Here is a 14,317-nt window from a genome sequence, read left to right on the forward strand (position 1 = left end):
AGAATGAAAGTCTGATTCCTCTCTCACACACAATTTACACCCATTTACTCCACAACTGGCCCAGATTTTCTACTGGTGTAAATCACTCCAGTGGCAGTGACATCAGCGGAGTAAATCTGGATTTGCATTGGTGCAACTGAGGTCAAAATCAAACGTAGTTGTGTGCAAGCTGTGTGGTCATGGAAATAACTGACATTAGTGAACAGATATTACGTAAGCAAACTTTAGTTAGAGAAAGACAGAATATTAATTCTTAGTGAATTACCTACACCCAGTCAGTCTCCTCAAGGCAGCTTTGATCTCTTTGTTCCTCATGCTGTAGATAACTGGATTCATGACTGGTGGCAATACAGAATAGAGAATTCCCACCACAAGATCCAGGGCAGATGGGGAGCTGGAGGTGGGTTTCAGGTAGGAAAAGGCCCCAGTGCAAACAAACAAGGAGACCACAGTGAGGTGAGGAAGGCAGGTGGAGAGGGCTTTATGTCGTCCCTGCTCAGAGGGGATCCTGAGCACTGATTTGAAGATCTGAACATACGACAAAATGATAAAAACAAAGCAGCCTAAGACTAAACACACACTAAAGACAAGAACTCCAACTGCACTGAGATATGAGTCAGAACAGGTGAGCTTCAGCAGCTGGGGGATTTCACAGAAGAACTGATCCATCATGTTGCCTCCACAGAAGGTCAATGCAAATGTGTTCCCGGTGTGTAGTACAGAGTAGAGAATTCCACTGATCCAGGCACCAGCTGCTAGTAAGACACAAGCTCTGCTGTTCATTATTGTCTCATAGCGCAGTGGTTGGCAGATGGCAACATATCGGTCATACGCCATGACGGTGAGAAGGGAAAAATCCGCTCCCACCAAGAAGAGTAGGAAAAAGACTTGGGCAACACATCCAGCATAGGAAATGGACCTGATGTTCATGAGGGAGTTGGCCATAGATTTGGGAACAATGACAGAGATGGAGCCAAAGTATACGATGGACAGATTCATCAGGAAGAAGTACATGGGGATGTGAATGTGGTGGTTGAAGGCTATGGCCATGAAGATAAGAAGGTTCCCCATCAGGGCTGCAAGGTAAATCACTAGAAATACCATAAAGTGCATAATCTGCAGCTCCTGAAAATCAGAGAATCCTAGGAGAAGGAACTTGGTCGCGATGGTTTGATTGGACATTTTCTTTCCAAGGACATCGTGTGATGTCTGCGGAGGGAAAGAAAAGAGCAAGGACCAGCATTAGATCAGTAAAATAATTCTCCTTTATAAAAAACACCTTAATTTCCTTGAGTTAGACCTTTAGCTTGTGAAGATTAGTGTAATATGGGAATGAGGATGGGGAAAACAGCCTCACTGACTTTAATGGAGTTTCTCCTGATTTACACTGGGGTAAGAAAAAGTAGAATCAGCTCAATGGATTCTAGTGGAGTTACTCCTGATTTACACCACAGTTATGGAGAGGAGAAATAGGAACAACTGCTTTTGAGGTATTTGTATTCCTCTGTCAGCCAGATGTGCGCGATCTCTGGGTAACAGAGTATAAATGTTACTATCCTCAGTTTACCGAGGGGAACTGGGGGTCTCGCTGGCCCAATTCTGTTGTCATGGCACTGCTGCAAATGTGGGGTAATTTCACTGCATACCATGGAATTGCCCCCCATTTAAACTGCTCTAATGGGAGCACTATCTCACATGGAGGAGACCAAACCCAGTCAGAATTATGCAGTAAACTCGAGTCAGGAATACAGTTCAGGAGTTCCAATGCTTTCCCCCATTTTAGCCTGATTTCCATGCTTGCTGTGGGAGACAGACCTTCCGGTTCCCCTCCTTATACTCTTACCACTCAACTCAATACCCTTCCAGAGCTTGGAAGAGAATCCAGGAGTCCTGACTTCCAGTTTGCCCCCTGGTGTAATCCACTAAATGCAACAAGCCTCCTGGAGATGGAAATACAGACCAGGTGTTCTCACTCTTCCCACTGGTAGGACCGGCTCTACAGTTTTCGCCACCACAAGAGTGTGCCATATTGCCGCCGTGGGTGGCGGGGTCAGTCCATGTGCCCTTAGGGCTGCATACGCATTTCCACGGTGGCGGCAATTTGGCAGCAGCTTCTATGTTTAGCTGAAGCCACCTCGGACAGCTAAACATTGAAGCAGCTGCTGAATTGCCCTCACTGCGGAAAAGCATCTGCCGCCCTAAGGGCACATGGACTGACCCCGCCGTCCGTGGTGACAATTCAGCGTGCTGCTTGGGGCAAAACAACAGGGACTGCCACCTCTTGGAATGCTGATGCCTGGAGCCAGCCCTGCCCACTGTACTCAACTCCCTTCCAGAACTGGGAACATAAGTGAGGTATCATGACTCCCAGGCCCCTCCACAAACCACTACATCAGACTGCATCTCAATCTCTCTCCCAGTGACTTTCTACTGACATCAGGAATGACTTCTGTGATTAACAATGGCGAGTCATTGGGCTACCAAATATGTATGAGCGTGATTCTCCAGAGTGGTACTTAGGGCACTCACCTTGGGCCTGGAAGAGCCAAATTCAAGACCCTGCTCCAACAAATATTTAATTATTGATAGAAAATGGAGCAATTGCAACAGGAGTAGGGTGATCAGATATTCCAATTTTATAGGAATAGTCCCAATTGTTGGGTCTTTATCTTATATAGGCTCCTATTACCCCCAACCCTCTGTCCCGATTTTTCACACTTTTTGTCTGGTCACCCGAAACAGGAGAGACTGAGACAGCCCATAGCCCAGCGGCGCAGGCACCCTCCTGTAAAGTGGAAATTCAAATAGACAAATGCCTATTTGCCCACAGACTGGCTAACCTAGTGAGGAGGGCTTTAAACTAGGTTTGACGGGGACAGATGAGCAAAGCCCACAGGTACGTGGGGAACATGAAGACCTGGGAGATGGGTCAGAAATAAGAGGGAGCATGGGCTATAATGGCAGAGAGAAAGGAGGGTCAGGGCAAAACTGGGAGGCAAGATCAAACCAATATCTTAGATGCCTATATACAAATGCGAGAAGTATGGTTAATAGGCAGGAAGAACTGGAAGGGCTAATAAATAAATATAACTATGACATTGTTGGCATCACTGAAACTTGGTGGGATAATACATATGATTAGAATGTTGGTGTGGATGGGTATAGTTTGCTCAGGAAGGATAGACAGGGGAAAAAGGGAGACAGGGGAAAAAGGGAGGAGGTGTTGCTTTATATTTTAAAAATATACACACTTGGACTGAGGTGGAGATGGACATAGGAGACGGAAGTATTGAGAGTCTCTGGGTTAGGATAAAAGGGGTAAAAAACAAGAGTGATGTTGTGCTAGGAGTCTACTACAGGCCAACTAACCAGGTGGAAGAGGTGGATGAGGTTTTTTTTACACAACTAACAAAATCATCCAAAGCCCAAGATTTGGTGGTGATGGGAGATTTCCACTATCCAGATATATGTTGGGAAAATAACACCGCAGGGCACAGACTATCCAATAAGTTCCTGGACTGCATTGCAGACAACTTTTTATTTCAGAAGGTTGAAAAAGCTACTAGGAGGGAAGCTGTTCTAGACTTGATTTTAACAAATAGGGAGGAACTCGTTGAGAATTTGAAAGTAGAAGGAAGCTTGGGTGAAAGTCATCATGAAATCATAGAGTTTGCAATTCTAAGAAAGGGTAGAAGGGAGTACAGCAAAATAGAGACAATGGATTTCAGGAAGGTGGATTTTGATAAGCTCAGAGAGCTGATAGGTAAGGTCCCATGGGAATCAAAACTGAGGGGAGAAACAACTGAGGAGAGTTGGCAGTTTTTCAAAGGGACACTATTAAGGGCCCAAAAGCAAGCTATTCCGATGAGTAGGAAAGATAGAAAATGTGGCAAAAGATCACCTTGGCTTAACCACGAGATCTTGCATGACCTACAAAATAAAAAGGAGTCATATAAAAAATGGAAACTAGGTCAGATTACAAAGGATGAATATATGCAAACAACACAGGAATGCAGGGGCAAGATTAGAAAGGCAAAGGCACAAAATGAGCTCAAACTAGGTATGGGAATAAAGAGAAACAAGAAGACTTTTTATCAATACATTAGAAGGAAGAAGACGACCAAGGACAGGGTAGGCCCACTGCTCAGTGAGGAGGGAAAAACAGTAACAGGAAACCTGGAAATGGCAGAGATGCTTAATGACCTCTTTGTTTCGGTCTTCACTGAGAAGTCTGAAGGAATGTCTAACATAGTGAATGCTTATGGGAAGGGGGTAGGTTTAGAAGACAAAATAAAAAAAGAGCAAGTTAAAAATCACTTATAAAAGTTAGATGCCTGCAAGTCACCAGGGCCTGATGAAATGCATCCTAGAATACTCATGGAGTTAGTAGAGGAGGTATCTGAGCCTCTAGCTATTGTCTTTGGAAAGTCATGGGAGTTGGGAGAGATTCCAGAAGACTGGAAAAGGGCAAATATAGTGCCCATCTATAAAAAGGGAAATAAAAGCAACCCAGGAAACTACAGACCAGTTAGTTTAACTTCTGTGCCAGGGAAGATAATGGAGAAAGTAATTAAAGAAATCATCCTCAAACACTTGGAAGGTGGTAAGGTGATAGGGAATAGCCAGCATGGATTTGTAAAGAACAAATTGTGTCAAACCAATCTGATAGCTTTCTTTGATAGGATAATGAGCCTTGTGGATAAGGGAGAAGCAGTGTATATGGTATACCTAGACTTTAGTAAGGCATTTGATATGGTCTCGCATGATATCCTTATCGATAAACTAGGCAAATACAATTTAGATGGGGCTACTATAAGGTGGGTGCATAACTGGCTGGATAACCGTACTCAGAGAGTAGTTATTAATGGCTCCCAATCCTGCTGGAAAAGTATAACAAGTGGGGTTCCACAGGGCTCTGTTTTGGGACCAGCTTTGTTCAATATCTTCATCAACGACTTAGATGTTGGCATAGAAAGTACGCTTATTAAGTTTGCAGACAATACCAAACTGGGAGGGATTGCAACTGCTTTGGAGGACAGGGTCAAAATTCAAAATGATCTGGACAAATTGGAGAAATGGTCTGAGGTAAACCGGATGAAGTTCAATAAAGACAAACGCAAAGTGCTCCACTTAGGAAGGAACAATCAGTTTCACACATACAGAATGAGAAGAGACTGTCTAGGAAGGAGTATGGCAGAAAGAGATCTAGGGGGTTATAGTGGACCACAAGCTTAATATGAGTCAACAGTGTGATACTGTTGCAAAAAAAGCAAACGTGATTCTGGGATGCATTAACAGATGTGTTGTAAACAAGGCACGAGAAGTCATTCTTCCTCTCTACTCTGCACTGGTTAGGCCTCAACTGGAGTATTGTGTCCAGTTCTGGGCACCGCATTTCAAGAAAGATGTGGAGAAATTGGAGAGGGTCCAGAGAAGAGCAACAAGAATGATTAAAGGTCTTGAGAACATGATTTATGAAGGAAGGCTGTAAGGATTGGGTTTATTTAGTTTGGAAAAGAGAAGACTGAGAGGGGACATGATAGCAGTTTTCAGGTATCTAAAAGGGTGTCATCAGGAGGAGGGAGAAAACTTGTTCACCTTAGCCTCTAATGATAGAACAAGAAGCAATGGGCTTAAACTGCAGCAAGGGAGATTTAGGTTGGACATTAGAAAAAAGTTCCTAACTGTCAGGGTAGTTAAACACTGGAATACATTGCCTAGGGAGGTTGTGGAATCTCCATCTTTGGAAATATTTAAGAGTAGGTTAGATAAATGTCTCTCAGGGATGGTCTAGACAGTATTTAGTCCTGCCATGAGGGCAGGGGACTGGACTCGATGACCTCTCGAGGTCCCTTCCAGTCCTAGAGTCTATGAATCTATGAATCAGTCAGAGAGACGGATTGAACCTGAGTCTGTCACAGGCCAGCTGAGTGCCCTAACCACTCAGCTTCAAGTTATGAGGAGTGCTTGTCCCACAGTCCTTATGAGAGACAGAAATAGAACCCCCTATTCTGGCTCCTCTCCTCTACACACTGGACTCAACTTCCTCCCAGAGCCACACATAAAACTCAGGAGTTCTGGCTCTCAGTCCTCACTACTCTTACCCATTAGACTCACTTGCTTTTCCAGGGCTGGGAATAGTACCAAAGAGTCCTGGCTCCTAGTCACCACTATTTTAACACATTTGACTCAAGTGCCCTTGCCATAATCTAATAGACAGAAGTAACAATAAAGTGACAACCAAACACAAACAGACGATGTAAGATAGATAGATGTAACAACAAACTAACAGAGCGGCACAAGTAAGATAAGAATAAATACAGATAGTGGAGGAGAAACACAGAACTAACACAAACAGGTAGATAGAGAAGTAAAAACAAACTAATATAGAGAGAAAAGTACAAACAGAGAGATAGACTGCAATAACAACAAACTAATGTATACATAGAGAAAAATAGCAATGAGCTGATAGTGTTTGTCACAATTTTTGGACAATTTTAATGTAAACTCCTCAATCCATAGTAAATATCTGTGTGTCAATTTCATCAATTTCCCCACTCCCAATAGAAGGAAACTGAGGCACGGATATTCTGCCCTCTATTCGTTGGACTGCCTCAGTTTCCCAGGCCCAAATTGAGCTAAGAGTGAAACTATGAAAAAAATCTGTTGTCACTTATAATTTCATCCTTAAAGTGCCACTGTGTAATTCCCAAATATATTTAATTGCAAGAGCAAACTTACGGTGCTGGTCTGTATGGAATCTTCCCAGACTGAGATGTCTTTTCTCCTCCAGCTACAGACTGCAATTGATTACCCCTCTCTCTCTAGCCCCATACACACTGCTCTATTCACCAATCTCTCTATCTAATGCCCTTATCACTGTCCTATGAGAGGCCATTCCCCCCTCACACTGAGGCTGAGCTGCTGGAAATACACTGAGATCTCTAGATGAACTGTGTGTCCAAAACTTTGGTGCTGCAGGAAGGTGATTTATCCATATCTGTTTTCTAAGGGCTTGTGGGACTCACTCCCTGGTGCCCTAAACAGCCCATCGACAACAGTTCATTTCTCTTGCCCTCTAGTTCCCTGAAGAGTTTTCAGAAATTAAAATAATCACAATTACAACGAGGCAGCAGGGTCTAGAGGAAAGATTGTGAGGCAAACACTGCGGGCACACAGGACTGTACTCCAGACATCTGGCATCAATTCCTAGCCCTGCCGCTGACCTACTGTGTTACCTTGGGAAAGTCATTTCCTCGGGCTGTCTTTCCCCTCCTGTCTTTTCTACTGTAAGCTCCTTGGAGCGGAGAGGGTGTCTTACCTAAAATTATTGGCCTCTCATATCAGGTTCAACTATAAGATAATTAATTAAAAAACTAAGGTCCAAGCTGTTCTGAGATCTGATCCCAACTATTCCTCTCGCTTTGTTCAGTTCCTTTACTGCTCCACTCCTCAGTTTGTCATCCATCCAATGAGGATAATAATTATAACATGAAGGATAATTCATAATGAGTGGAGATACTCAAAATTATCTTCCTGACAAAACAGCTTTTTGAAAAATTGCTTGTCATTGAAAATAATCTTGGTGTGGAGAAAATTCATTTTGAATTCATTATTCTACAGGTTTTTGTTTGTTGGTGGTGGGAAGTTGTTTTGGGGTTTGGTTTTATGAAAACCTGCAATGGAAAACTCTTTGGTGTACTTTTTCAGGTTTTGGGGGGAAAGTTTTCAATCTTTTCCCAAAACTAGAACATATTTACCATAAACTGGCATTTTTACTAGAGAAGTTTATTGAAAAGCAAACACTTTTCAGTCTCCAGTTTCATTTTTTTGCCCAGCACCCCATCCAAAAGCATTATGGATGTTTCTATGAAAACAAAACCTTGACATTTCCCACTAAAATATAATTTTTATTTTTGGCCATTTCATTTAATAATGAGTAAATAAAACTAAATTAAATGCGTTCTTTAAATAAATTTCTGTACTCCACCTTGGAAGTGGAGTAGCGCTTAAATCGAGATTGCAATCCCAGGTTAAAGGTATTGTTGACACAATTCAACGTTATTGGCCTCCAGGAGCTATCCCAGAATGCTCCCTTCTGACCGCTCTGTACAATACTCTCAACTCCAATGCACTAGCCAGGTGGGCAGGAAAAGACCTGGGAACTTTTGAATTTCATTTCCTGTTTGGTCACTAGCAGCACAGGTGACAGTCAGCACAGTCCACCATCACAGGCGACCATGCAGAGTCCACCATCACAGAAGATCACGCAGTCCTGGATTAGTAGACAAGCTCCAGCATGGTCCGAACGGGAGGTACTGAATCTCATTGCATGTTGGGGATATGAGTCTCTTTCGGTAGAACTATGTTCCAAAAAAAGGAATGCAAATGCGTACGCTAAAGTTTCCAGGGCCATGATGGAAAGAGGCTACACCAGGGACAAAGAGCAGTGTCGTACAAAAATCAAGGAGCTCAGGAAAGCATACCAAAAAGCCAGGGAGGCAAATGGGTGCTCTGGGTCACAGCCCCATACATTCTGCTTCTACCATGAGCTGCATGCAGCTACGGGGGGTGACGCCAACAATACCCCACCAGTGTCCGTGGACACCTGCAAGGGGGGAGTTGCATGTAATGAGGATGAAGAGTCATTGGAGGATGAAGAAGAGGAAAAGGAAGAGGAGGAGAAGAACAGTGCACAGACAGCAAGTGGGGAATCCGGTTCCCCCCCATCCAGGAACTATGCTTAACGCTGGAGCCAGTAGCTTCCCCTGACTCTCAAGGCTGGCTTCCAAACCATGACCCTGGAGAGGGTACTTCTGGTGAGTGAGAGCCTGATCGAAGCCACATGCAGCAAACACGGAAATCAGGCTAAAACAGAGGAAGGAGCATCGGAACTCCTGAGCTGTATTCCTGACTCGAGTTTACTGTTCGCATATAGTTTAAAACGCTCATCTCTGCTCAAAGCCTCATCGAAGCCACGTAGTGGGTGCAGAGGGGGAGGGGAGTTGGGTGTTGTGTGAAGTGATCATCCCAGAGAGCCCACAGACCCTCCTTTATGGCAAACCCACTAGGCATTGCTTGCTGTAGGAAAGGGGTCCCAGCAGTTTGATAACATTGAAATGAATGTAGAAGAAATAGAACCCCGCGTGCCCCTAGGCTGCCTGCAAGCTGAATTCTGTTGCCTGCCTGTGTGTGATGGCTTACTCATACCAAAGTGTCCCCTTTGTTCTCTGAAAGTTATATTTTAATATACTATCCTCTCTTTTTCTCCTCCCAAAGATGCAAATGTTTCAACGTGTCCCCTATCTACTCCATCCTGGAAGCTGGTCCAGATTAGAAGGTGGAAAAAACGTACTCCAGAAGACATGTTCGCTGAGCTCATGCAGTCCTCTGGCACTGATAGGGCCCAGCTGAATGCATGGAGGCAAACAGTTGCAGAGTCCCAAAAAGTATTACAGGAACATGAAGAGAGGAGGGACGTGCAGATGAGATCTGGCAGATCACTATGGGTAAAGCTCATGGGGGAACAAACTGACATGCTCTGCTGTATGGTGGATGTAATGCGACAAAGGCAGTAATACCACAGACTGCCACTGCAGCCCCTGTATAACCACCCTCCCTCCTCCCCAAGTTCCACAGCCTCCTCATCCAGATGCCCAAGAACACGAGGGGGAGACTACGGGGATCTATTCACTCAACCCCAGAGGATCGCCCAAGCACCAGAAAGCTGGCATATGCAAACTTTTGATTTGGTTTTTGGACCCGTCCTTCCCTCCTCCTCCACTTCCCTAATCCAGTACTCCCCCGCCCAGTCTGCCTTTTGATTTCTCTGAGTGTGTTGTGTAAAAAACAATAAAGAACAGTTTTTAAACAATTTAGACTTTATTTCCTTTCATATATATAGGAGGTGAGTAACTTCAAGAGAAACAAACACAACTGTCATACAGTACCCTGGCCAGTCATGAAACTGACTTTCAAAGCTTCTCTGATGCGCAGCACACCCTGCTGCGTGCTTCTGCCCTCTTGTCTGGCTGTGTGAAACTGGCTGTCAGCCGAGTTGCCTCAACCTCCCACCCCTCCATAAATGTCTCACAACAAGCAGCAATTACAATTGGAATATGGGTTGTGCTGAGATCTAACCGAACCAGTAAACTGCGCCAGCGCCCTTTCAAACGTCCAAAAGCGCATTCTACCACCATTCTGCATTTGCTCAGCCTATAGCTGAACTGCTCCTTACTACTGTCCAGGGTGCCTGTGTACAGCTACATGACCCATGACATTAAGGGGTAGGCTAGGTCCCCAAGGATAACTATAGACATTTCAACACTCCCAACAGTAATTTTCTGGTTTGGAAAGTAAGTCCCTTCCTGCAGCTGTTCAAACAGACCAGAAAATCCGAAGATGCGAGCATCATGCATCTTTCCCAGCCATCCCACGCTGATACTGGTGAAATGTCCCTTGTGATCCACCAGTGCTTGCAGCACCATGGAAAAGTACCCCTAGTGGTTTACCTACTGGCCACTCCAGTATGCCGGAGCCAAGATAGAGATCTCTGTTCTGTCTATTGCCCAGCCACAGTTAGAGAATCTCAAAGCATTAAAGTCATCCACAATGGTCTGCAGATTTCCCAAAGTCACTACCCTTGATAGCAGCTGATGAATGATTGTGTTGGCTACTTGCAGCACTGCAGCCCCCACAGTAGATTTGCCCGCTCCAAACTAATTCCCGACTGACCGGTAGCTGTCGGGCGTTATGAGCTTCCACAGAGCTATGGCCGCTCGCTTCTCAACTGTGAGGGCTGCTCTCATTTTGATATCTTTGCACTTCAGGGCAGGGGACAGCAAGTCCCAAAGTTCCATGAAAGTGGCCCTATGCATACGAAAGTTTCTCAGTCACTGGGAATCATCTCAGACCTGCAACACTATGTGGTCCCACCAGTCTGTGCTTGTGTCCTGGGTCCAGAATTGGTGTTCCACTGCATGAACCTGGCCCAACGCCACCATGATCTCCCAATTGCCACATGCCGTGTTGCTAGGAATGTCTCTGTCCATGTCCTCATCAGTAGAGTAATTGTGTTGTCGTCACTTCCTCGCTCAGTTTTGCAGGTACTACACATACTGCTGGATAATGTGCGAGGTATTTACAATGGTCAAAACTGCAGCGGAGATCTGAGCGGGCTCCATGCTTGCTGGGATATGGCGCCTGCAAGAGTAATCCTGGAAAAAGGCGTGAAATGAGCTATTTGGTTCAAGATGGCCGATAAAAGGTGGTAAATGGTTGTCTTCTGTAGCTTTCACGGAGTTGGCAAGCTTGTTAGAGCTGCAAGAGCGGGAGAGCAGAGTTTGAGGCGGAAGCTGTGAGGCTTTGTTCACGATGGCTGAAAAACAGCAGGGATTTGTTGCTTTCTGTAGCTTCCACAGGAGCCCAGGACAGACAACATGGAAAAAGCAGCGGAAGCTGAGTGGATCTGTTCATGGTAGCCAAAAAAGGTGGGAAATGCTTAGATAAAAGAGTGGATAGAAAGACGAGAGAACATGCGAGGTGGATTCATAGTACCAGGAGACAGGCAGTGCACCATGCTGCACCATCTGCTGGCAGTACGGCGACTGCCATAGCTTTCAAGGAGGGAGGAGCGAGTGACGGCACATACCCAGAAACACCTGCAAGAATATTTTTGCTCCATCATGCTCCAGGAGCTTAATCCACAATTTCAATGGCAACAGAGACTGCGAGAACTGTGAGAGAGCTTCCCGTAGTGCACCGCTCCGACATTTGATGGTAGTCTCGGTACTGTGGATGCACTGCACTGAATTCATGCACTTTAGTGGGGACACACAACTCCGAATGTATAAAATTGTTTCCGAAAATTCAAAAAAAAAATTTCAAATTAATTTCATACTGCAGACGTGTCCTGAGAGGCCCTATAGAGGACAGTTCTCGAATAACCTGCCCATGGTGGAGTCTCATCATCCTCAGCTAGTGAATAGTCTATGGCATGAGGAAGATGATTTTCTACCCCTCATAGAGTTTTATCTGCTACAAAGTAACTGCATGCCCTCATTATCCAGATAGGCTGTAGTATTCAAAGGAACCTACTGGATTTGTGTGTCTAAATCCTATTGGCTTTCTACAGGAGACAAGTGCCCAGCTCCATTAATCTCCTTTGAATATTTCATTTAGTTTATTATTAAATACTTATTTTGTAGATTCTGTCACTGACAACTTTCAAATCAAGATTGAATGTTTTTCTAAAGGATTCGCTCTAGGTGTTGTTTTAGGGATGGTTTCTGGACTTGGTTATATAGGAGGTCAGACTAGACAGTCACTTTGGTCCCTGATGGCCTATTAATCTAATTTGTACTCCACCAAAAAGGAGTACAACATTTCTCTAAAAACGCCACAGGATGGTAGATTTTGAAAAAAAATTCTAAATTTCTATGAATTATTTAAAGAAAGTTTGAATTATTTGAAGGGAGTAAGAGGATTCTGATCCTCTGCCCCATTTATTGACCAGATCTATTACAATTAATTCTGGGAGATTTTAGCTGAATTAGGCAACACCTCAGAGTAACACATCTCTATCTCTCTCTTGGCAATGTAGGCTATTTTACGTTCATGGTTTGGCCAATCTGATCAGTGATGGGATTTTCAAGGTTGCCTATAGAAGATATTTGGCCACCAAAATTCCAATTAGTTTTTATGGGAATTGCGAATCTCAGTCCCCTAGGTGAAAATCTCCTCCCATAGTTTTACAATCAAAACATGCAACTCTTTTCTGGTGGTATTTTTAAGGCCATGATTTAATATTTTTATTAACAACTTGGATAACAGAGGAGAAATTCTGTTCATAAATCTTGCAGATGACACTAAACTGGGAGGGGTTGCAAAGACTTTGGAGGACACGATAAGAATTCAAAATGACCTTGACTAGTTGGAGAATTGGTCTAAAATCAACAAGAGGAAATTCAATAAAGACAAGTGCAAAGTTCTTCTCTTACCAAGGAAAAATCAAATGTACAACTACAAAATTGGGAATCACTGGCTATATGCATGTTGTGAATGATAGGAATATTCACACCGTGAATTGGCTTCAGGTACTTATTTTTTGGTAGCATTTTTGCCTTTCTCCAAGATACGTGAGAGAAGACAATTGGGCTTGGAATATGTGCAGCTGATGTACTGATCTATAGTTATAAATTGCTGAAAAAGGCTATTTAGTAGCCAAATTGTGAGTTATTTATAAGTGTTTAATCAATCAAGACTTTGGTTGGGCCAGCCTGGGTTCTCAGTAACACCAGAGTAAAGCTGAAGTCATTGGAATTACTTTGGCTTAATCTCTGAGATCAGAATTTCCTCCACTGTGAGTTTTGGCAGAGTAAAGGCAGAGTAAAAACTGTCCAATCCACTGTACCAGTTTTGCAGTGTCATATAATTGTGTCATATGTTCTGATCTTCAAAACAGTGTTGAGAATCCCCTTTGAGCAGGGCCGTCATAAAGCCTTCTCAACTTGCCTCCCTGATCTCATTGTGGTCTCCATGTTTGTTTGCACTACTAGTTTTGCCTCTATTAAACCCACCTCCAGCTTAATCTCACATCCGGATCTCATGGTAGCTGTTTTTTAATTCCATGGTGCCTCCCATGAAGAATCTGATCATTTATAGCATGAGGAACAAGGATATCAGTGCTGCCCTTTGGAAAATGATTGGGTCAAGGCTATTGTCCAAAAAATAAAATGGCCATCTTTCTGCCAGGACCATCATCTCATTCTGTGTTTCTTTATCAATATAATCAACTGTTGACATTATTGTTTCCATGAGAACATAACGTGCGATCCATTTATATACACTGACATATTTACACTGGTAAATATCTACAAAAACTCCACTCAGGTCAATGGAGTTGCTATAAATTTTCATCTATATAAATAAGATAAAAATCTATCTATCTGTCTAGCTAAGAACATAAGAATGGCCATACTGGGTCAGACTAAAGGTCCATCTAGCCCATTATCCTGTCTTCACACAGTTTTCTACCAGATGCTACAGAGAATGAACACAACAGGGCAATTATTGAGTAACCCATCCTGTGTTGTTCAACCCCAGCATCTGGCAGTCAGAGGCTTAGGGACACCTACAACAAGGGGTTGCATTCCTGACCCCCTTGGTTCATAGGCATTGACAGACGTATCCTCCATGAACTTATTGCTGTCTAGCTATCGATCCATCCCCATACATACCGACCTCCCTCTTGATAGATCAAGCAGTCTGTTGCTTTTGTACTGCCACCCATCACCATGGTATCAGAGCACTTTCCACA

At 43.8% G+C, this 14,317-nt stretch overlaps 1 protein-coding gene across 1 annotated transcript; it reads right to left on the reverse strand.

Annotated features, from left to right (window-relative positions):
- Window positions 1-269: 269 nt before the first annotated feature.
- On the reverse strand, window positions 270-837 carry LOC115639976 (olfactory receptor 14A2-like; the record flags this gene model as incomplete). The annotated part of the gene is made up of 1 exon (XM_030542869.1): window positions 270-837. A coding segment is annotated over exon 1 (568 nt), but the record flags the coding sequence as incomplete, so codon positions are not given.
- Between the last annotated feature and the right edge of the window lie 13,480 nt (window positions 838-14,317).

The sequence above is a fragment of the Gopherus evgoodei genome, unplaced genomic scaffold (assembly GCF_007399415.2).
Source record: "Gopherus evgoodei ecotype Sinaloan lineage unplaced genomic scaffold, rGopEvg1_v1.p scaffold_167_arrow_ctg1, whole genome shotgun sequence".
In the NCBI taxonomy this organism is placed as follows: domain Eukaryota; kingdom Metazoa; phylum Chordata; order Testudines; family Testudinidae; genus Gopherus; species Gopherus evgoodei.